At 42.9% G+C, this 25,104-nt stretch overlaps 1 protein-coding gene across 1 annotated transcript in view; it reads right to left on the reverse strand.

Moving 5' to 3' along the window:
- Nucleotides 1-217: 217 nt before the first annotated feature.
- brinp2 (bone morphogenetic protein/retinoic acid inducible neural-specific 2) overlaps nucleotides 218-25,104 on the reverse strand; it is a 28,682-nt gene continuing 3,795 nt past the window's right edge. The window contains exons 2-7 of the mRNA XM_067253380.1: nucleotides 22,766-22,956; nucleotides 20,882-21,063; nucleotides 18,547-18,652; nucleotides 15,447-15,683; nucleotides 2,645-2,867; nucleotides 218-1,334 (exon numbers count right to left, since the gene is read on the reverse strand). Coding sequence (XP_067109481.1) covers nucleotides 218-1,334; nucleotides 2,645-2,867; nucleotides 15,447-15,683; nucleotides 18,547-18,652; nucleotides 20,882-21,063; nucleotides 22,766-22,956 — 2,056 coding nt within the window. The remainder of the gene's footprint in view (nucleotides 1,335-2,644; nucleotides 2,868-15,446; nucleotides 15,684-18,546; nucleotides 18,653-20,881; nucleotides 21,064-22,765; nucleotides 22,957-25,104) is intronic.

A 25,104-nucleotide genomic window follows, 5' to 3' on the forward strand; every position in this document is an offset into this window, starting at 1 on the left:
TGTGGCATAGTCTCACTGAGTCCTATGTCAACACGAGGGCCAGAACACTCAAAAGGCCCGACAATTAGAGACGTCGAGTCCAACTCCAGAATATGTACAGTACATGCTCTCAAAAAGCATGTGACGGAGAGGGATATGGCTGACGTCTGAAGGGCAGCGACTCCGGCAGCTTACCATACTGTTTCGACATCCTCACGAATCCCAAGTGGATGCCAAGCTAGCTGCACAACTGGCCCAGCTCCAGCTCCGAGGAGTTGGGCAGCTTGGAGTTGAAAGTCTGGAGGGAGTCTCTGATGCGCACCACCTCGCTGGTGGACAGCTTGAGCCTGTGGCGCAATAGACATGAGAAGAGGTCCAGGGGCTGGGGTGCGGGAGGGGCCAGGCGATTGATGCGGTCCCTCATCTCCAACAGCATGAGATAGGCTGCGTCCTGCGTGCCCTGGGTGTACGGGTAGTCCAGCTGCAGGATCAGGTCCTTGATTCCCTCCGGGTCGAAATGCAGGCTGTACCCAAACACCTTGAGGGTGTTGATCTTCATGTAGCCTAAGTTTGACGTGTTGTCCTCCAGGTCCAGCGGCTCGTAAAACAGAGTCTCGTTGGCGGCGGGGTCATCCGTCAGGATGCGGCTCCGCAGGTAGATATGCACCGTCTCGAAGAAGGACTTCCACTTGTTGCCAAGCATCAGCGTCCAGTTGTAACACTGAACCGAACCGTCCAGTTTAGTTCTTTCCCAGTCGGGGAAGTCTTGCTGGTTGACGGGCATGAACCAGCTCTCAGAGTGACTGCCCCCGAAGGGGTTGACGTAGATGGCAGGCACGGGCTCTAGAGTGCTGTTCCTGGTGGAGCACACCTGGAAAGAGATTCCCATCAGCATGTGGATGAGGTTGGACTTGTTTTTGTTGCTCTTCAGGGTGAGGAGCATGCGTTTCCTCCATGCCGGGTTGAACCAGCTGCCCAGGCGCACGTCGTTGCTGATGTAGATGGCGTGCACCTCCATGCGGCTGTCCAGGCGGCTCAGCAGGTACTTGACCTCTGCGTCTGGCATGTCAAAGTCAAAGTTCAGGTAGTGGTCCAGAGAATTGGCGATGTTTGGCCGGCAGGAACCCATATGAAGGATGTTGCCCAGGTGGCAGACCCCACACCGGGTGATGTTGTCTGGGGCACAGGAGGAGCAGAGAGTCCCCTCGCCCACCATGCAAGGCACCGTCCCTTGGCAGGCAGCATGGTCAGCTGGGCAAGTGCAGCTCCGTACCTCCTCTGTGAAGGTCCCCAGCACTCCATGCTCGTTACAGTAGAGAAGAGACTGGGCCAGGTTCAGCCAGAACCTTGGGGTCCTGGTAGAGACACAGACCAGAAAGCCAGGTTAAGTTGTGATATGTATATAACCGATATTGGTTTTGAAGTCACGCTCTAATTGCGTTATGATGACGTGTGCATGAAAACACAATGAAGAAAAGAAAAGCTTGACAGACAGTTTGAGACTTGACAGGTAGCTTTGCCAGCGTTTATCCATCTTTGAGGAAAATAATTCACTATCCGTGACAATCTATTTTGTTTGACTAGCGCTACAGTATAAAAGATCAGAGAAGAGTGATGGAAAGTGCATGTAAAACATGGCTGGCAAAGATGTTTAAATTTTTATTGAACATAATCCCATTTAGTGACTGTCAAGTTGTAATTGATGATAATTTAAAACGTGCCTGGCACTATATAAAGAATTAAAGAAATAACACGTGAAAAGCTTTCTTCCAGCTGATTTACTAAGTGAGGGACCATCCTGAGACGCTTCTCGTCTCAGGATGGTCCCCCAGGCTGCAGTGTATTTATCTCTTATGGGTCTGAAATGCTCAAGAAAACTCCCCAATATTAAACGACATGTATGGATACGTAGCCGGGTTGGCTCAGTTAAAGAGATTTTCCCCCAACTGCTTTTACACAGGAAATGACTCGACACCGCCTTTACATTTCAGTGTTTTCTCACCTCAGGCTTGAATAAATGAGGGATGGAGTTGCACATCAAACAGAGTGGAAGAAACCCCACAGTTGAATTGAGTTAAATAGCCTGTTGTGATTTGTTTCTAAGGACTTGAAAGATTGACTGACAGCCACAGGTAGAGGTTGTCAGGGAAATTAAAGTCCTTAGAGCGGGAGACCTTAACAACAATGTGTCACTCCATAAGAGCACTTGATTACAGCATGTCACCTTCAGAGTCCAAACCACAAAAAACCTTTCAATCAGGGAGACATTAAACACTGCCCTCTCTCTTTCTTTCTCTCCCCTCCCTCGCTCTATCTCTCTCTTTCTCTCTCTCTTTCTCTCTTTCAAACTCCCTCTCCCTCTCATACTCTTGCTTTCACACTCTTTCTCTCAATATTTGACACTTTCTCAGTCATCCTTTTTTCTTTTCAGACTTTTATCCCTCTAACCTTCTTCATAGGTGATAAAATAGGCATAAAATATGCAAAATGTCACATTATTATCAGCACAAGACCTGTGAGATATTCTCCACAGTTGCAACAATTTATAATAACAACTCTTTTCTAAAGGTTTTTAATGGCTTTACTAATGGTTACAGTACCATAACATATTGTAAGTCACATCATATTACAATGTATATATATATATATATATCTCGTGTCATACCTTTCTCGGGGGAGACTGACCCTCGGCTGTTTGGGACAGCGTTTGCTCAGGGTGAAGAGTTTCCGGACAATCTTCTGGGCTTTTCCGAGGATGAAACTGGTGCTGGCCTCCAACTGGCTGTGGCGCTTCTGCAGAGCAGAGTCTGCAGCCCAGAACTTGAAAATCATGGATGTGTTTAAAAAGTGCTCAGTAGGCAGTCTTTTCAGAAAGGCCTTGAATTCATCTGAGGAGAAAATGATGGAGAAGAAAAGATTGTATGAAACCTTTTTTATCCAATTTCTAGGAACTGTCGCACAATTTAAGGAAGAGAGCTGAGACATTTGATGTCTAGCAGTGCCTTCTTTTGCTTTACAATCCTGTGTCTGTATTCCCAACCACGACGGCCCATAAAACACTTCTGAATCGTGAACATAAAACAGTCAGAGGCTTTACCAGTACATCCCCCTTGTAATGGTGGAGATTTAGAAACACACAGTGGGCATCCGTTATCCCTGATACATAACTGCAATGAAGACATCCTGTCTTCCCAAAGAGTGAGACCCACAGTGCATTTGTTATGGGGGGCAGTGCTGCTATTCCCCAGTGTAACTATTGGCTCAGAGACAGTGAGTAAATTTGTAGCACACCGACGGCTCAGGCCATTACAGTGTTCAATGATCCTGTCACTGCAGGCTCCACAAGCACACACCAAATTAGTTTGATAACATTAACTTTGGCACCAATGTGTTGGTTTAGCACATTCAACGGCTCAAGTGTTTTCATATGATGGCCGGTGAGGTGTCGGCTCCGCGGAAGCTTCCAGGTTTACATTACAGCAGTTCGGAGATGAGACAGGTATTATATGGATGGATGCCAGCAGCCAAACTCCACACACTGTACTGTGACTGGTAAAACCATTTGGCTGCTTGTCTAATTTGGTGGTCTTGCAGCTGTTGACAAGTTACTTCTGGCACGTAAACTGTGTCTGAGTGGCGTACAGCACAGTGTGTGAATTGGAACATTGCAAAACATCTGCAGTGTGCTTGTGCATTCCAACCTCTCTATCAGACATGCCTTGTCAAGGCAATTGAATAGAGGTACTCCCTTATACAAGCCCCATCTCTCACCTTGTGACCTATCACTGTTAAAACCCAGCCGGCATCGACAGCCTGTCAGGTTCCCTCACCCACATACATACATACAGTACCTCGGTGTAAGTCTGACCATTAACTGGGCTGATCAATGCTTTCTTACCTCCACTACAGACTCAGCACTCCCAGCTAGCGGACACATCATTAGGATTCACATCACGCCTGAAGAAATTTGTCTGTCTATTCCTATCCTTTTTTCCTGGCGTTTATGACTTCATGTTCAAATTTATGGACAATTTAGCTCTTTGAAAATGTGTCAGATAAAGGGATGAGGTTATTTTCCATAATGGACACGGTCCTTTCCTCATGCTCTGGCTGTGTTAGGGATTCATGAGACCATGAAGAGAGCGAGCGGCAAACTTATGGGGGCCTCAGAATATTCATTTAGCACAGCACCGAGTGATTTTGTGTCACAGAATTCTGTGTTCTTGCGTGGCAGCACAGGTAGTGTGATGGTAGGCCATTACTTAAGATGAGGGTGCTGGATGGTTAACGGATAGCCTCGCCACTTGCTTGGTACAGTACTACCTACTATGTATTGTACCATCTCAAAAAGGTTTTGGGGGTATCCAGAATTTTACTTCTCAATCATGAACAGATGCGTTTTCAGTGTGATGCTTTGGAAAGACAGCGTAATGTATTTTTCTTTATGAGTAGATTCTTTTTCCTTTGAGGTGCTGCTTCCATCGCATTGTGGACCTGCCTGTTCTGTCAGTCAAAAATCCCAATGGATTGTCATATCATCACATCCTTTCTGTGGTTGAGTAAATTGTCTAGCCATCTTTCCATCTAGGATTTCTGGTCTAATTCCTTTTCCCTTCCACAGGTTCATAATGTCATTGTGAGACAGATCAAGCGGAAGACACTGTGAGATGATGAAGCTTTCAACTAAGTCATCCATGTTCAGGACTTCAAATGTTTGTTTGTGGCACATTGAAGGTAACATCTGAAAAATCTCTATCTTACATCATAGGGAGGGTATGACAGTTTGGGGCATTTCTGGTGCGCTTCTTCTATTCCAGATCTTTCAAAGAGAGGCTCGAACATGGAAATCTGTCATATGAATGAAAAACTCTAAAGTGGAATGGGCTCACCTGAAGAGGGGTTAGGATGTAGGAGGAGAAGAAGCAGGTGGAGACCTCATTCTCCACCTGCTTCTTCTCCTCCTACACAGAAGGGAACATTGGAGTTAGAAGAGAAGGAAGAGGAGGATGAGTTGGAGGTGGAGAAGGAGGTTGAATGTTTGCCAAATGAGTCAGACGGACTTCAGTCTGATCTTGATTAAAAAAAATACCAGAGAGATGTAACGTTCTTCATGAATTTTAATGTGAACACAATGCTGAACAATGCAATCAACTGCTCTCTCCTCTCTGGCAGCTGATGTGGCTATACCACCATGAAACTGGACATCATTTGAGTAAACTCTGGTGCTCTACTGATTCATAATGTTCTGCTGGCCTTCCTATGCACATTGTGTGTCACTTTCAATAAAAGTAAAAATAAATAAGCTAAATAAATACATTTTCATTGACTTCCACTGCATTTGCACTATTTGTATGTTGCTTTGGATAAAACCATCAAATGAATAAAAGATACAGGTAAACAACTCATAAAACCTCTTGCAATGCGGCTGCAGCCCTTTAGAAATGGCAGGTCTTCTCTACGCTAGTTTACATTCCAGTGACCACAATGGGGACAACACATTTAGATCAGTGTCAGGCCCAATCCAGATACGGCGTGTTGGTTTGCTCAAAAAGAGCAGTCTTACATTTCAAAGACGAATTCAAATCACTACTCTGGTAAACACAGACTTTCTGATGGCAGTAGTTTAGGATATGTAACTCTAATTACATGAGTGTCTCAATAGACTTCTGATAAACCTAATCCTCTCAACACTCTCCTCAATTTCCCAGACAATATTAGTCATTTAGAAATCCCTTTCAAAGTAAGATCAAACATACACACCTGCTGTTACATTTGTAAGTCGTGACACTATAAACAAATGTAAATGTCTATTTTTGTCCGAAAACCATTAATCAAAAACAAGAACCAAACTAACTCCTTTCTGAACATTACTATTAAGATCAAATCCTTGTTTGCTACAGGTATTGCATACAGATTATACTTTATTCCTCTGCATTGTGCTGTTAGAATACTGTATAGAATGAAGAATGACCCTCATTTCCAGTCAGCGCCTGTAAACCCCAGACAACAAATATGTTCACCTTTTTCACACACGCTTGGGAAAGCAAAGCTATCAGGTTCCTGCTTATTGCACTCTAGTGGGTGATTTTAGCATGAAAACCCCCCCATCTCTACAGCGGTCTAAGCCTCTACTAACTCGTAAAAGAAGATCAATCTGAACTACTACAACAATTCCTTCCATTTCAAGGTTGGTCTTGAACATAAAACCAGACACACACTCTACCTCTGGTTCTACGAGCTTTGGTTCTTTCAGTATTCAAAGCCAACATGAAGAGCCAGATAGGTATTCACAACCTTGAGGCGGCATCATGATTTTATTTTGAGAAGACACGAGATGCTTGTGGTAGGCTTTGATCAAGGACAGCTATATTTACACAAGGCTTAGAGGAGTATTTTCTCCTTTTTATTCTCGTATGCATTTTTATGGTGCATGAAAGGAATATGTACTGTTCATTCATCATCATACGCACATCCTTCTGACAACAATTCACCATCAAATACATTTAGATCACAAATTGCTTTCATGTCATTTATTTCTCTGTCCTTTGTACTGTGAAGCACTCGGTGCATTTCATCACTTTATTGTACTTTGAGATTAATTTCTTGTATTAAAAGGAATGTTTAAATAAGGTTTATTATTATTTTTACTACTTTTGTCTCTGCACATTCATGTATTCATATTTTTCTGTTTATAACATTCTATGTTTCGTTCTGTTATAAAGAAAATCTTTGTTTTACACTCATAAAATCATGTCAAGGGCCAGATCAGGCTACAGCTACACTGAGGTGAACTGTAGCTGCTTTGTGGAGTCCAACATGTTTAACATGAAGCTGTTTAAAGATAAACATGTTCTTCCCAGTACTGTGGAGAGATTCAATCCTTCTAAGACCTGCAGCTAATTTCAAAAGACTTGCCCAGAGAAGAATGATCCACATTTGAGCTGGTGCACTGAGTGAAATTCTACTTGACATCGTGTCATTCCGTAGCTTTAGATATAGCTGTCAGTATATGAGATGCGGTAGGTTGCACTCAAAACCTTGATGAATATAGTGTGAACCAAAGGTTAAAACTGCCAAACCTCACTTCTACAACAGTATAATTTATTTATATAATTAACTATCCTTTTCCATTTATTTTGTTAGCGTTTGTTAGAGTTTGCAGAATGCGTCTGGAGGCAGTGTATGGTGATTTGTTGCGGTTTTCTTAATTAGCCTTTTAACATTTTACTGTTATATTTTAATAAGCAGAGTAATGATTTGAATAACGATACACAAAGAAGATGATCTGCAATCTGCTGGTGTCAGAGGTCTCTTACATCAGAACATATCTTGCTGTCATTTTTCAATGAATATTATTTTGTTGTCAGGTGAGGAGGCAACCTTTGGTAATCTTGGCATAAGTGTTTCATATGAGAAGGAAGAATCAGCACAATTCACCATTATGCTCTAATGCGAGAGGAGGGCCAGGTAACCATTTATTAGCATGTGTAGCCTCTGTCATTATGAGGCCCCATATTGGACTTTGATGGCTCAGGCTAATAAGACACATTAACCTTGAACATTTCCAAGGTTGTGAATACGGAAGACGCCAGATGGCCTACATGATGACAGATGTTTTTTTTACAATGTCTCCCTTCACTGCTAACCATGTTATTGCATTGTTAAAACATAGTTCCATCTGACACTTGCACTCACGGCCTGCATTAAATCAGAAGACAAGATAGCTTGCGCAGCAGACATGTTTGAATGTCTGACAAAAAATCGTGTATAAATGTTTCATCGTGTGCTGCCAGTCCTCTCAATGTTTACGTAATGTTCCAACCTTTCTCTCCATAAGGGAATATGTGCATGTGTGTTTGTGTGTGTGTGTATGTGTGTTTGGGTGCGTGTGTATGTGTGTGTGTTTGTGTGTGTGTGTGTGTTTGTGTGCAAGTGTGTTAAGCTCCTTGTTCTCCTAACCCTATGAATGCATGTGTGTTTGTGTGCATGTGTGTGTGTGTGTGTGCATGAGTGTTTGTGTGTGTGTGTGTGTGTGTGTGTGTGTGCATGTGTTTGTGTGTGTGTGTGTGTGCATGTGTGTGTGTGTGCATGTGTGTTTGTGTGTGTGTGTGTGTGTGTGTGTGTGTGCATGTGTGTTTGTGTGTGTGTGCACCTGGGTTTTGTTTTATCCTGCAGAGTATTAATCTTGAGATACTTTACAAGCTGGTTTTCCTGTGCTTTTAAATTCCTCTGCTTGGAAGGCAACTGACCCTCCTCCTGACCCAGCTTATCTCCTGGTTTTTATTAAGTCCTACCTGGGGTTTTGATGAATGCTTTTTATTTTATTTTGTACTCAGAATTTAAATCCTTTACCTAAACTAGACATCAATATAACATAATAGGCTGATTTAAAAGCTTTTGAAATGAACAAAGATCTGGATTCAGTTATTGGCCAAATACATGCATATATCAAACCCATATCTTCTCTGTGATTTCTACCATCAGACCAAGAAAACATAATTGGATTTGCATTTGAGTTCAGTATAGCAAAACTAACTCATTGTGAGATAATGGCTCCAAGATCCTCCGCGAAATTCACCCACCTTCTAACGTTCTTCCCCACACCTTTCTTACCCCCTGAAAAGAGACGAAGGCTCCGTCCCAACTACCTTTGCTTGACTCGTACAGAACTTCACTACTGATCCTGAATCTCCACTCTTTCTTCACACTGAAAGGGGAGCAGTGTTGGGTGACCCTGAACTCATATGATCCATCTATGTTTTGCGAATGCTAATTATAGCCATCATATATCGATCAATGGTATTTTTGTTTGTTCAGCACAGGAACATGAGAGTACCGCAGGGGATATGCTCTCTGGCAATGTTGCAGCAATTATAGGTAAAACTTCACTGAGAGCTTGTCGAAAGCTATACATCTTCGCTCTTATGGTTGGTAAGCAGAGAGAGAGAGGGTTTGTCTCCAAGCAGAAGCAAATGTTTGTAGCCTCTAGCAATGTAAGGCTAAGGTGCTGTATTAGTGCTTCTCTCTACTGAAGAGAAAGGCTCACTGGCTCAGGAGTGCTCTGTCTTGGCAACGCTCGCAATCATCACTAAGGAGCAAAACTTTCGTAAGTGGTGCATACACTGACTTTTTCTCCACTTAACCTTTAAACATAGGAAATAATTAAAAGCTCAATGTCGTTAACAGGGTAGCCTATTGTGAATTTATGAATACCAAATTTTATTCCAATTAAACTCTACCAATGAGCTGTCAGGAGTTAACTTGAATAATGAGCAACTATAAATATCTTTCACTTTTCTATGAAGAGCACGATATGAAGGGCGCTCCCAATGGTTCCTTGCCGTCCCCGTGATCTCTCAGCATTCTCAATCCCATGATGTAAGAGATGGACACAGGCAGGCAGGCAGTTCTCTCATTATCAGTCAGGTAATTACCTGGTTAATGAAGGTTTAATTAGGTCATTATCACTCAATAAGGTCTCAGATGAAATTACTCCTTTGCCGAGAATACCGGTGAAATAACTGCTTCAACCATGTCAAACTAAAATAATAGGTAGATGTTTCTCATTTCTTGATTTGCAATTTGGGGTGTGCGGGTGCACCGGTGTGCGTGTCACAACAGGTCTGATTGGATTTCAGCCTCAGTCTGCATCAGATGAACTTTAGCATGCCCTCAAACCAGACCTGTAGTGGTTGAAAGTCATTAATGAGCGCCTCATTATCTGTCCGTAGCTGTGACCGGTCCACCTTGACATTCGATGGGCTGCAACTGACTATCTGAGTCTCTGAGTCGCTTTATAATGAAGCCATTGGAGACCAGCCCCAGCATCAAGAACAAGACAAAGCAGCTACGGCCATATGTCTTACAACCGCACAACACACTGTTGCTTTCACCAGAGATTTCTCACTTATCGGCTGCAGACCTTTCCTTATTTTAAGGGTGATTTGGTGACCAGGGACGATAAAGAAAGCAAACAATTACCTCCACATTATCTATATTACAGATGGCAATTAGACTGACATAAGGTTTGACATGACCTCAGCAGTATTACTGATGAAAGTTAAAGCAATATCTGAAATGGGATGAAGGAATCTCTTTATTTGAAATGATGTTCATAGGGAGTCAGATGGCTGAGCGGTGAGGGAGTCGGGCTAGTAATCTGAAGGTTGCCAGTTCGATTCCCTGCTGTGTCAATTGACGTTGTGTCCTTGGGCAAGGCACTTCACCCTACTTGCCTTGGGGGGAATGTCCCTGTACTTACTGTAAGTCGCTCTGGATAAGAGCGTCTGCTAAATGACTAAATGTAAATGTCTAAATGTAGTATTACTTTGGGATTCATGGGATTATACAATCCCAAGGACAGGTCCCTTTCATTTCTAAAGAGAAATTGCTGGAGATTTGTAAACTCTGCTTCATAACTCCCAATGATTTGAGGGGAGGCTTAGCTAATACCATCTCCATGGCTACATTCTTTAAAGTGGCCGTTCCACCGAAAACCCTTGCACTCCAGGAAGTTTAACGCCAAGATCAGAGGGGATCCATTACATGAGAAACTCTTCACAGATAACACACAGTAATAGACCTCCGCCTCCTTTTTCAGTCGTGGCATAAAAACACAGGAGTGGAAGACACAGTCTTTTTATAGACCGATCTTGTATGGAGGCGCTCCTCTCCGCTCCGCTCCACTGTTCTCTGCTGTACCGCACTCTGTGGGGGGATCGTGGAGAGAAACACTACCTGGGCTGAAGGATCTTCTGGCCACGACAGATTACCCCATGTGGGTTTGGTGCATCCTCTTCTCAACAGGCACACAGAGGGAACAATGAAGAAAACGGATCTTCCATTGTTTTCTCCATTTGTCAGCAGAGGAGGAGGCCACGGCAGAGCTATTTATAGTCGCCTATGTGGTGAGCAGTCAAATCGAACACCAGGGATGTTTTCTTTCTTTATTTTTCCTCTTCACTTCTGATAAGGCTCCTTTTCATTTAGACAACAATAACAACAACACCTCCTCCTCCACACGTATCTGTGCCGCTTCGCCTGAGCTTGTGGTCATGTTTTGGGCATCATTATCCACGCCGGAAATAGAGAGCACACGGGGGAGTTAGTCTATATCTCAAGGTTTTGGTGTCTTGTTTCGATATAGAAGTTTGATACTTCAAAGTTGACTTCAAAGTTTCAAATGGTACTGGAAAGAGAATGTGTGCGTGGGAGGGAAAGAGTGTTTGTATGCGAGAGATGGGGGAAATGATAATTAACGGAAAGTGAGAGAAAGATGACACAAAGTTAGAGCTGGATTTCCAAATGGTCTTATACACATACATTTGGAGCCCAGTTGGGATGTTGAACAATCTTGACAAAACAGTCACTGGTCCCTGGTGGTGTGTTGACCCAGGCCAAGGTGGCTCTCTTGCTTAGTGGCTTCCCAGGAGACCACATGCCATATTGTTGAGGGCTGTATGTTGACCCTTGAGGATAAGAATCTCCACAAGGGTCACTACTTACAAGCAGGGTTTGGATTGTGGGGGGGTTTGACCCCCCTAATTAAAACTTGGACCCCCCCAAAAGAGGTAAAAACAACAGGTCGGGGGGGTCGATACATTTATATATCGTTCTTACCTGTAATCGTAAATACTACTACTTTATGCCCTGGGGAAGAAAATCGACCCTCCCGATTGTCATTGTATATTTCACACTCTGTTTACAAGGACATTCACCCCAGCGTGTCCCAGCTTCAGCAACACAGTCTGACAGGGCTTCAAAGACCACTTCTTTTGAGACTCAAGCGTTTGACCCGCGTGACTTAGTCCTTGTTTGTTCCTGCTGGTTGTTCTCCAAGCCCTGGTGGCGCAGACTAGTTGTTTTGTTTTCCTGACTTGATAAAGTTTGTGGAGTTTCACATTTTCCTCTTTTTATTCCAACCGCAGTGCTGCTGCTTCAATGGCTGGGGTGTGATCATATGAGTGAACTTGCTACCTCAGGCATTCACATGTGAAGTCTGCACAGAATACTTAATCACAGAGATCGAAGCATCCCTAAAGCCAGCCCTTTCTATAGGGCTGTGGTGGATTCAGCTCATGCTGTCAGTGTGCACCAAGAGGATGTTCTTACACAATACAATAGATGGCAGATTCTCCAAGGATGGTTTCTTTAGGTTCCTTGAGATGGATTTTTTGGGGGAGGATTACAATAACATACATGTCAAGGTTCTCATCATAAGGGAAAGTAATACCTGATCACCATTCTGAGAGATTTTCATGGTAATGGTCAGTATACTGGGCATACATTTCTATAAACGAAAAAACAGACTAATAGAAACATATTAGGAGGAGAATCGAATGTATCTTGAATCACTCTAAATAGATGTGAAGGGTTACTTCCACATACACATGAAGGCTTCGTGCAAACTTTGTACTTAATACTGACTGGGCTTGGTTGGTTTCTGTATCCTTTGTGTCCTTTACCACATGCTGTGAGATTGCTTTACATCTCATCATTTCTCTGCATCAACACCACTTCACAATAGAGCTGAATTGTAATATTGCCACTGTGTATTTGACGCGAGCAAATAGGAAATATTTTGCCCATATTTACCGTGCATATAAATAATTTAGCTTTGTGCTCTGCACTGGCTGCCTGTCAAGCATGACTGAGTTACTATGCATGTGGAGTTCTTGGTTAGGGATATATGCAGTCTGTGAGGAGGTTTACATAGAGAATGCTCCGTGTGCACTACAATTGAATCCCCTCTTTGAGAAAAAGTAGAACATGCTGCATGATTTAATATAATTTTGCCAGTTCTATCCAAAAGATACATCAATAACATTGGGCTCTAATCTGGATTTTGAAATAGTTTGTTCTCAGATATGGACAAGAAATGGCACATTAAAACAGCAAGCCCAAAAGATGCGAAAAATGTGGAGACCGTCAAGATAGACTTATTTTAGGTGATATGGAGGTGTTTTTGTTTGCGGGCCGGGCAGGATGAATAAAATGCTGAATGTAATCCGTCTGAATAGATATGAGAAAAAGGAGATGAAGAGAGAGAGAGAAAGAGGTGTGTGTGTGTGAGAGAGAGATAGTGAGAGAAGGAAATAAGAACTCAAAGGTTAGGAAGTGGTGCCAGCTATTGAACCAAAGAAATCCATTTTTGGAAAAAGTCCTTTGTGTTTTGAACAAATCTGTCACATTCAGGGTGTGCAGGTGCCACATCTAAGTGCTGCTAGCTTTATTGGGGGAGTAAAAGAAGGCAAGGGCGAGGCATCAGTGGAATTCAAACTGGCAGGCAATGATAGTTGTGGTAGGTGGATATCTTTGCCAGGACTATTAGTAAATGGTACCATGTATCAAACAAACTTGTGTTTATTGAGGATAATTACCATAATGGAATCATTGGGACAATTAAATAATTTGAGCTGTGGAAAGGACAAGGATAAAGTAAACACAATGCCGCAAAGAAAATACTTGACTGCTACGCGGTTGAATTTATTTACATCTGGTTGAATTTTTGCCTCTGCTCATGATCCCAGTAATGTTAATATTTCTATTTTGCGTAACCCATTTAAAAGCAAATTCCAAAAAAGGGCAATATGAAACATTTCCATTTAATTTGATGCGGCTCATATTGAGGCCAGATTTATGCATCTTCGTGCTTAACCACTATGAGGTTAGCACCGGAGAGCCCGTCTCAAAAACGAGGCTCACTTTCTGGGTGATACATGTGGAGAATGAGCAAATGGTGTCACTAATGAGGCCTGCTATGCATGAAACATGAGGCGGGGCTTTTCATTGATTCAATTCCCCTTTCCTGGGGAGGACCGAGGCCTCCCTCCGGTCCGAGCATCAACCCTAGCCCCGGCTCCAGATAACCCACGCCTGGCAGAGCATCTCTCGGCACAAAAAACTGTTTGATGCTACTGTACATTGCTGCATCAACACTGACACACTTGCCACGGCAATTCTCCCGAGGTACCATGAACTTACAGTTTAATGTAGGGTTTAAGCAATGCGCTGCGCGATGCAAAATAATCGAACTTTTCGTAGCGCTTGAGAACGGTTAAGAAAGCTCAAATCACCCGACAAATCAGAGAAATAGTTTCATTATTGGTATAAATAAGAAACCTGATAGGCTAGTCTCCAGTGATGCACTGTAGCAATCCTGCTCAGGAGCTCGAGCACTTCACCTGCTGAGAGCAGATATGCATTTTGATGAGCCAAGTGCTACAGTTAAAGGGATTTGGGCTGCTTTCATTAAAGCCCTATCATGGGACAGGAGAGGGTCTGGAGACGGAGCTGGGGTTTATCTTTTTGATTGGATCATTCCTTGGCTCAGGGACTGCTTTTGGGGTTGAGGGGGCATGTGAGTTGCCAACGTGTCCACATACACACTCGAAAACCTGCACACACACACACGTACGCAGGCACATGCGTGAGCATCCCTGATGCACACATACACACACGCAAGCATGCAAAAGGGTGAGCTTCCTTCATCACTACATTTCTACAGAAGTGAAGCTGGATGCTCAGCCTTGCGGACACAGGAAGCTGAACACTGGGCCTAGAAATCATCTCGTTCTGCTCCCTACTGTTCTGTTCCTCCTGGTAAACCATGAGCTGCGAAACACAAATGCTGTAGCCCTATTTTAAAGGCTTTGATCACTCTCTCTGTGATGCGTTTTAAAACATTCTGTCAGGATGAAAGTGTGTGTGGTGGGCTAGGACATTAGTGGGCATGTCTGTATGCTTGCGTGTGCGTGAGTGCTTCCGTTTTGCGAGGTAGAAAATGTGTATTTGAGAGAGAACGTTTGTGCGTGTGTGTGTGTGTGTGCTAGTGTGTGCATGTGTGTATTTGTGTTCTCCTTTAATAGTTATTTTTAGTGCATTGCCTAAACACTCAAATGTCTAAAGAAGTTAAGGGGGCTGTGTGTGCTCATTGTTATGACAAATTGCTCAAGTTAGGGCTTCAAAGTAGAACGACAAAGTCAGCAAGAGAATAAAGTGTTGCAATTATGAGGAACTTACTCCTCTTTTTCAACTACCTGTCAAAATGCAACCTCTTAGTAAAGATTTAATGCCTAGCAGCATGGCTGCGGAATTGCCAACTCAGGTGTATACAGTCAGTGAAAATGCATAAGCATGTCAGTATACCTTTAAAATTTAAGTCAGCATGGTGTTCCTTAAGGTTAGTCTATTGATTTAGCATTCATCTGTTAAGAGGTCCTTCTTGCTTCCTATGCCAGCCATGAGAGCCACCAGCTGTCTCTAATGGCGAAACCCAGCCCACACCCACACTCACAGAAGATGTTGTGTTGATTTAGTAAAAACGCCTCCAGTCCAAATGGGAAAACTTGTGTGTGCATCATTGAGGTCTGATACATGGCCCACCTGTGTGCCCCCCCCACAGCAGAAAGAGATAAATCGAGAGAGACAGAGAAAGAGATTCCAGAGAGCTTGATTCAGACACCCACCTGATTCCATAAAGTCATTGTTGAAGGTGTTCCATGCCTCCTTGATCTTGCGCAGGTTGTCCTCATTGACCTTGATGTCGGCAAAGGGACAGTTGCAGTCTGGGAACTTGGCTGAACAGTGACACCAGCAGTCGTTGTTGCGACACAGGAGCTCCCCCTCCGAGTTGCAGGCCACGTAGCTGAGCGCAGCCTCCACAAAACGGTTACGCAAGAACTCTGGTAGGACATCCTGTAAACCTAAAAAATGAAATGTATTATAGCATTATTGATTCCTACACAGGGAGGGAGAGAGAGAGAAAGAGAGAGAGAAAGAGAGAGACAGAGAGAGAGAGAGAGAGAGAGAGAGAATCAGGCAGAACATTTATTGTGCAATTTTGTGTGTGTGTTTGTCTAAGTTGTGGGTTGTTTGGAAGTGAAGGATCACGAAAGCCGTGACAAAAAAGCTTCCTCCTTCACACTTCTTCCTTGGACAATTGGAGCAAGTCGATCCATGTGCTCCACGATGAATAGTTATGTGTGTTCCCTGGTATTTACTCTTCCTTGAGTTGAGAACCAACATAATTAGCCAGAGGTTTCCTTCGCACGTTGCGACTGACTGCTGTCAGGCTCTTCGAGCCAATGAGCAAACTGGCATGGATGACTTTAACTTGGGAGACAGCTAAATCGCAGCTTTCTCACTCCATCCACAACCCCTCCATCTTTAGTTCTTTTGAGAGAGAGTGCAAACGTTTTTTGACAGTATCTCAAGCCTCAGCTCGACAAATAATAATATATATCAAATTAAGACTATTTTTTCTCTCCAAGGTTGATGATGCTTTGCAGTCGCTATGAAAAAAGGGTTAGTGTACAATACGTCCCCCATGCTGTCGCAGAACTCTCAGTAGTTACAGGGATCCGTCAACGGGGGGGGACAGGCCAGCTTCCTTCAAGGGACGATGGCATTAAGTGGGCTGACAATTCAAATGTCAAACCTGAGAAAGTGGTGGAAAATTGTCACAAGCCACATTCATAATTAGCGACGGCGGAAGGGAGGATAAGCTCAAGGCACACTCCTCTTCTCACTCTCAATTTGTGTGGTTTTTCACCTTTGACTTGTGGGGACATTTCTGTCGTGGCCCCTTTAAAGCAAATTAGTGTTGTGAAAAAAACCTGGTCTGCCAGAAACCATTTTTAAAGAATTAGAAAAAGAAAAAAGCATCACTTTCTTTTAGACTATTATTAACCTTTGATGTCATCTATGTCTCTAAAAGGACCTGGGCCTTTTGTTGCAATTTTCCAATTTGTGTATGAGTGCTGCTGTAATGTCTATTTGTTTCACAAAACGATAGCCTTCTGTAGCTCGATTTAAACTAAACATGCTCTTAAAAAAATAAAAAAAATCCTTCTACATTCACAACTTACCTTGGTTTTGCAATCAAAGGTGAGTTCACATTAACTAGCTTGTGAGATACAAGGAACATTCATTTATAATTGTTGGTGTGTATTATGAACAAAATTGTGATTGTAAAAACAAGTCATACTTTTATCCCTTGAACAAAATAACTGTTTGTGTACTATTGTACTATGTACAATTTAAGCATCTGCTAAATGAACAAATGTTACAGTTTTGTACTTGGTCCTGTCCCTTCGTGGCTGCAGTAGAGCTGTGTTGTTCATGGGCATGTGATGCTGTGTGACGCAACCATGCTGTTCCTCCTAGGATTATGTTCGAGCCTGAGTTTGCATACGCCTCAGTCCAAACCCCCCCACCCCCTCTCTGCCCACTCCCCCTCCCCACCCCCTCTCTGCCCACTCCCCTCCCCACCCCCTCTCTGCCCAGTCCCCCTCCCCACCCCCTCTCTGCCCACTCCCCTCCCCACCCCCTCTCTGCCCACTCCCCACCCCCTCTCTCCCAGTCCCCCTCCCCACCCCCTCTCTGCCCACTCCCCTCCCCACTCCCTGTCTCCCAGTCCCCCTCCCCACCCCCTCTCTGCCCAGTCCCCCTCCCCACCCCCTCTCTGCCCACTGCCCCTCTTCACCCTCCTTCTTGTTTCCCTGCCACCTCCCCCATCATCTAGCCTCTCCTCCTCTCCCAGAGTGGCAAGGTTTAACCTGCTGGGTGCCAGGCCCTTCTGGGCCTCTCTGGGTTGGAGACGCTTGTTGACTGTTTGGCTCTCTGTGCTGTGGAATCAACAATCCAGAATGGATTGCATTTCCAGCTATGTTTTGTTACAGAAACTACCCAACATAAAATGTAGCCTTTTCCCATCCATTTATTTCATAAAAATACAAATAACCATGTTTTTCTGACCCTAAAACATTGTTTTTTTCCATTATTATTATTTTTTTTCAGTTAAACTTTAAGATTTTAGGTAGGTGGGTACTGCCTCAAGGTAGAAAATAACAAAAATCATTGCTGGTGAAATAAATCTAGCGCGGAATGTGAACATTTCTGTGTTGTGGTTGGTGGGTGTTCTAAAATACAGCAAGTGAGGACTAGGCTTGTAAATAATATATGAACAATAAACACAAACACACACACACAACTGAGTGAGGAAACTTGTGTCCAGAGATAGGATCTGAGCATCCTCACTGAATAGCAGTCAATAGCGTTGAAGAATGCATGATGAGAGCCTTGCGGTGACTTATCAAACCTATACAGCTTACTCAAGGAGCATAGATATAGGCCTGCTATAATAGACATACTCTGTCACAAGTAGAATACGAAATACAATGGTTTTACCATCATCCTTCTTCCCTTCCACAAAATCTTTCTACAGCTTCTTGGTTTTAAGATAGAAAGGGACACTGATCTGGAACCCATGACAAGACTTTTCTCAAAGAAGTCCAAGTATTCACTAAGGATTTCAAGCAATTTTAATCAATTGTTCTCACTCTGTACAGTGAGTACCAATCAGAAGTAGAGGAGATTCAAGAGGATCTTCGTTGTTACTTTTAAACCAGCAGTCTGGATTTCTAGTAATACTTTTGCTTTCACTTTGTAACAGTCTGCATCTATTACATAACGAACTTCAGTTCCTGTATTCAGTATTGTTCAAATGTGTCCCTGGTTGTGATGAATTATGTGGACACAGGGTGTCACAGGGATGGACCATCTTACCTTTGAGATGTATCTTATTTTCAGGGCTGTGGACCAAGACGGAGCTAACAGAATCAAGGCTGTCATAGTTACTGCATCCAAGGGGCCCGGTCCTTGTTTCTGTTACCTAGGAAACAGGAAGATATTTCAATGCCTTGTTATTTATTGGTCAGTTGATGCATGTTTGTTCCTATTTCTGTTTGTAAAGTAGTATCCAAGGCACTTCTGTTTGTAGATATTGGAGGCATTGTGTTCCAAATCACAAATAGGACAGCGCTGAGTTCATCTTTCCAGTACATTTTACATTTAGTCATTTAGCAGACGCTCTTATCCAGAGCGACTTACAGTAGGTACAGGGACATTCCCCCGAGGCAAGTAGGGTGAAGTGCCTTGCCCAAGGACACAACGTCAGTTGGCATGACCGGGAATCGAACTGGCAACCTTCGGATTACTAGCCCGACTCCCTCACCACTCAGCCAACTGACTCCCAGTACCCATTCACAGATTGCACTTCAGACCATGTGAAATAGAAAAATAACTAATAACTTACTTACTTTAGGGAATATAAATATGTACACTTTACTACATTATTCAAAATAATAAGTATTATGCCTCCAGCTGAGCAATCGTAGCTTATTATCACATTTTGGCATTGATGTGATGTCACTTTGTTAGTTTACATTAACCTGTACTCTGCCCTGCATTGAGATTGAGATGGAGTTTCTTGTCAAAGAATCAGATAACTGAAATAGGCTTGAAAATATTTTTATTTTTTTATTTTTTATTCTTTAGGAATAGACTGACTTCACAGAAAACCAACGCAGTTATTAAGCACTATTTTAGACACACAAAATGTTCTCTCTCAACCAGTAATAACGCCACATTTTTACTTCAGATGAAGTTCTGTTACTTTTACATCAGAGCTTCTTTCATTAATTCCACGCAACATATTTCTATTCCACCTCCAGCAAAAAAAAAAAAGTGATTGCGAACACGAAGCCTGAAGGCATGTAGTCAGACAGGTCAAGCACATCCCACTCTCTCACGGATGATTAGCTGAGTTGGCAGAGTGTTGAGGAGCAGGTGGCTTGCATACCAGAGATGCTAATTTTGCAAAAAAACAAACCAGCTTTTTCTCCACTTGAGGCTCTGTAGGGGTGGAGCCTTGAGGTATTTGCAGAGCTGCTAATGCCAGTGTTTTACCTGTCCGTCTCAGGGTCTGTGAGAATCATTCCTGCTGCCTTACTGGACCTGACAGCTGAGGGTGGTAAGGAAATTGCCATGAAAATACAGCACTGCTCTTTGGCTAGTATAGTGGGGACAGACTTTCTTTATCACCCTATTTTGTAAAACTAGCCCTGCTCTGACACTAATTATTGGTAGGGATGCTTTAATGTTCTCTTGACATTGGTAGGGACATGTCCCTACTGTCCGCCCCTAAGCCTTTGCCTATGGGCTAGCCTACTGACAGACATAATAAAAAGCATCAGTCCTTAGACTGCTACAATAATAATAATCACATGATTAATCAAGCAGAGCTATTTGAGTCATGTTACTTTTATAACACCACTGAGCTGTATACCACAAGGACATTGATAGAAATAAAGGTGTTCATCATTTTCTTCCAACGTCCAAAGGGGGAAAAACAACTTCCAGGCAAGTTGATTTCAACTGAATGTGAAAAAAGAAATTGTGTACACCCACACACCTCCTGTCATCATTACACACCAGCTCTGGATACTTACAGCTGATAACCTTGTCTCTTTCTGTGGATGTGGATGATTGTTAAGTGGCTCGCTACAACAACAAAAAATTGGGACTCACGCAACCTTTCTCCACTGGATATGAGGTATTTACTGCCGACCTCCAACTTCCAATTCCAGATACTAACCACTAACCCCCCCAACTTTCAGTACGAAATGTATAATTTCTGCAGTTTTATTCAACTTGCTAATCAACTGACTTCAGAATTCCTGTCCGTACTTTTAGAACCCTTCCTTCCTTGCTCTAATCTATCACTCTTAATTTGTCTGTTGTTAGTTTTTTGTTACAATTTTTGGAAATGTAATAAGGTATCATAAACTACTATGCAACAAGAGGCATATCTACAGTAAAAACATTGCAGAGAGAAATTGCAATGCAATTAAATAGTACAGTAAGTATTAAGTCTTAGCAGTTGAAAGTTGTGCAACCAAAACAAGATCAGTTTTAGGCTGATCCACCCATCCCTGGTAAACCCAACATCCAGTTTAATGTAGTTATATGGTATTTAATATGACCTGAACAGAAATTGGTGCCGAAACACTGGAATGAATAAATGCTGATGGGCCGGCGGCCCTGTTTTATTGGGGGTTACCTTGATGGCGGCTGTGGCTATCTGGAGGTGGTGCAACCTTCTAAGGGTGCTCTCCCGGTCAGTGAAATAAGAGGCGGCCAACTGGTGCAGGATCTCCAGGGAGACCACAGAGCTGTTCCCGTTTCCTTCTGACTTCTTTGTCAGTTTCTGTTTGTCCAAGAAGATGGTCAGGGATTCCTCACCTGCAGAAGAGGAAGACAACGTCCAGTAGTTATGGAAAAGTTGATTGTACAGTAAATTGCTATTGATGCAAGCGTCCTTTTAACACTTTGAATTTATAGATTCTGCTAATGTGACATAAACTACTCTTTTCTCTACTCTATACGATATATGTTTTCAAGCAACTACACAACATCAACAGAAAATCATGTTTGCTTATATTAAAATATTTTCAGTAATATGTTAACTTGTTTTAAGGGATTCTATGCAGTTTAGTAATAAGCACAGAAACAAATGCATACCGACACACACTGACTGCACCAGACCTATTAATAGCTACTACCCGACACCAGACAATGTTCTTAGTTTTCCAGAACCTCCAGGCTATGTGTGAGATACCGTCTCCAGTCATCAGCAGAATGTGTGCATTGGTCTTTCCTGTAATCTCGTTAGTATGCAGACTACAGTCTCATCCCTTTTGTTTGAGTCGTTAATTATGAGCGCTCACTGTGGTTTCGCCACTGCATTCATCTCCCCTGTCACTTCCTGTACGCAGCCTCAGTTCATATATCCACCATTAAGTGACATCATAATTAGCGCCTAGAGTGTCTCAGATGTGGAATTCAGTTTACGTCCCAGACAGTGTTCTGAGATCACAACTGGGACTGTTTGTCCTATTGATTTTGGAGATGCCAGAAGAGGATTGTATTCAGCAGTTCAAACGATTGGAGTCTCCCTGTGAATTCACAACACAATGGCTTCCGTTTATTGAAGATGGTCAAACAAACCACACCGAAGAGGGATGAAAATATGTCCAGTTTTGCCACTCAACCTTTTGAAACCTAAATGTCAGCCGCTGAGTGCACCTTCGGCATCCTTTCACACTGAGGTAACATTAACTACCATGTAACAACATAGCAACACCTATGGTAAAAACATAGTAGGTACATGGAAATTGTTAGGTAATTAAATTGCTAGAAGGGTTTGCGGTATAGGTCATTGCAAAAGTGTAAGAAAGCACAATATGGCTAAGTGGTTAATTATTGTAGTCAATGTCACTTTAAATTTAAGTGTGGACCAGCAGTAGCCTGGCTCTGCCCTCCTACGTACTTCCGCTCAATTTTGATTTTGCTGTACTAGGTCTGGCCATGAGGTACGTAAGTCAGATGTCTCAGGTAGATTTCCTACCGGCGAATCAGCGAACAGAGGGAGTGGCTGAGAACGATGACGTTGATGTCGTGCGCTAGTTTGTGTTGTAGTTCCGTAATGGCATCGGAGAAAGATGCGAGCGAAGCTATTCTGTCCGTTGTGGCAACACTGCCGAATATCTATAAACTAAAGCCGGAGCAAGAACAAGTTTTGCTGAGTTTTGTTGGTGGCCATGATGTTGTGGTCCTCCTCCCCACAGGGTTCGGGAACAGTTTGATTTTGCAGCTACGGCAGTTAGCTCTGTTACAGTAGTGGTGAAGGAATTGGCGAACACTAGCGATTGTTTATGGCAGATCAGAGTGGCTCTGGGCAGATCCAATACTTTTAAACTTCAACAGAGTACCCGCCTACAAGGAAGTCAACGCTTGTCAATGGAGCGAGGCCAGACTCTCTGTACAAATGAAATGTACGAGAGTCTGGTTAGGACCAGGCTAGACCAGCATTCCATCTAAGACTCTTTATTCTCACCAAACTGTAAATGAATCGCTGTGTATTGGTACGGTGTATACTGCTTACCTCCCAGTGTAGCAGAGACCAGGAAGTGGGTCCCATATTTCTTGATCAGGTTCTCATTGATCTGCTGAAGACTTGGCCTTCGTCCAAGAAGCCTTAGGTTTCGCAAGAACTCAGGCGCCAGGGGAAGCGGAGCCTTGAAGAAGTCTCGTTTCTCGGTTGCCAAGCTATTCACCTTCCAGTGGCTGAACTCCCTGAAATACCATGAAGACAAACAACAGTACAATCCATAACTTTTATTCAAACACTAACAGTGGTCAAATGAAATAAACAATTTTAGAATCATTTGGCCCCAGACTAGCACCATGATCCTCTGAAGGATCATTTGAGGATGATTTGAAGGATCAACCGCTAGGGTGTTGGCAGGGAAACAAAATAAGTCAATGAGAGTGGAAAGCTTTCAAAGCCATCTTATTCCGAGTGTTTGAATCCCTTCAGAGGTTGATTAATGCATGGTGGTAGATTGGAATACAAATATCAGCCGTTAATTTAGCCTGATGTGCATACATTTAGCAACAACAAAAAGCCATGGACAAGAATATATGTATGTACTCATCCTGAGCAAAAACAACTTAAATGGCATGCTGTGGTGCCTGGTAAAAAGATCTACACCTCAACTCAATTCTCAAACCAAATATTCTATGGTAGCCTAAAAAAACAATCAGATGTTTGGATTTTAAATAGAGACTTTGCAAGTGCGTTCTAAAATCCCCAGTGACCGTGTTGGAAGACCAACTGCAGCTGAGCTGTGTGCAGCAGTGGATGAGTCAGTGACAGAAGTTGGGAGATTATTATAAATGTTTGTTAACATGAATACAACGGCCAGGAAAGTTTTCCCATTCCCTTCTGCTTGTAGCTTGAACTTGAACCGCCATAGTGTAACAGGGGTGTTAACGGTGCCTTGTGTGAGGCTTCCTCCTAATTGTAACCACTCCGGGATTTGGTTTCCATTGGCACTATACGCACATCATCTGACTGTAAAACCCGCGTGTAAACCAGCGACGTCAACAAAAAGTTAGCTGTTCGATGACGCGCGTGGGCGGTATTTACTATTCACTAGATATCTAGTCCCAGTCTTTTGTTGTAAAAGTAAAAATGAGTGGTCTGGTGTGATTTCAATGGAGCTGAGAGCATTAGGGTTGCCTTCCCATCATTTGACCAAATAATAACCTTACATGTTGGTTTATTATTCTGAGAACTCATAGCCAACATGAAAACAGGCAAACCTTTTCATAGATTGAAAAAGCACTAAAAGCACCCAGAGCGCCGACACTCATCAGTCTGTTAACGGTTAATCATTTGCACTGTGTGCTATATTGTCTATCACACACTAAAGTCACAAAACAAAGCAGGGGGCTGTCAGGGGAGCGTCATCACTTTTCTACTCGGTCGGTTTCTAAGAGTTAATTGTAAAAGTGTTCGCTGACCATTGGTTCCTCAGCTAATGATGATAGATGGAGTTAATTAGAGGGACTTTAACAGAAGCTGATTGCACCTGCCGCTCGTTGCCATGTTGCAGGGAGTTTTCAGCCAAAAACGCTCCACCTTTGCGGATCCTCTGATCACATTGGAAAGCAGCACCTGGCTTTTATTAGCCATCTTCGTAACATCTCACTGCTTTCCTTGATATGAAAGCGGTAGAGCAGAATGAACTGTGCAAAACCTCCCCTCAATTAACACCTCTGCATCACATTCAGGTGTCCTTTCACCCTCTGGCGGTGTACGCCTCATGATAGCTAGGTAGGCCTACAGTTTAGCTATTTTTGGAGACTGATGTTAGATTTAAACTAACCAGGCTAAAATGTTAGCCTGTTTTTTTTATGTTTGTTTAAATAACCACCATAGTCTGTAAAATGAACTAATTAATCAATCGACTGGCTGTATGAATACAATGTTGCAGTTTGTAGGCCCCTGCCTATTTTGATTGATAGCAAATGTACCCACAAAATCTGGAAAGTACTTCCTGAAATGTTGCCCACGAACAAAGTAATACAATGCACAGTGTTTACTGTGCTAGTTATACCTCAGCTCAGCTCAGTATTTTTACCAGGTACTCAGTGTGCCAAATTCTGGCAATACAATAGCAAATCCAAGGTAGTTGAATGCATCTCGCTCCGTGTTAGAAGCCGTTGCGCTATTTTGAGAGAGCAGAGGGGGTGGCTGATGTGCCCTATTTCCTCTGGAAACGTAGAACTGGGTTTTTTGGCTCATTAAACATGTCCATTACTGAATATGAAGGAGGTCTGTCATTCTGAACACACTAAGGTCATTTGATAGTTACCTGGTGGACCTAATGTTTTAAATATCAAGGTGTTTATTATGACTTATTTTATAACCCGCGT

This window comes from Osmerus mordax, chromosome 16 (assembly GCF_038355195.1).
Source record: "Osmerus mordax isolate fOsmMor3 chromosome 16, fOsmMor3.pri, whole genome shotgun sequence".
NCBI classification, from domain to species: domain Eukaryota; kingdom Metazoa; phylum Chordata; class Actinopteri; order Osmeriformes; family Osmeridae; genus Osmerus; species Osmerus mordax.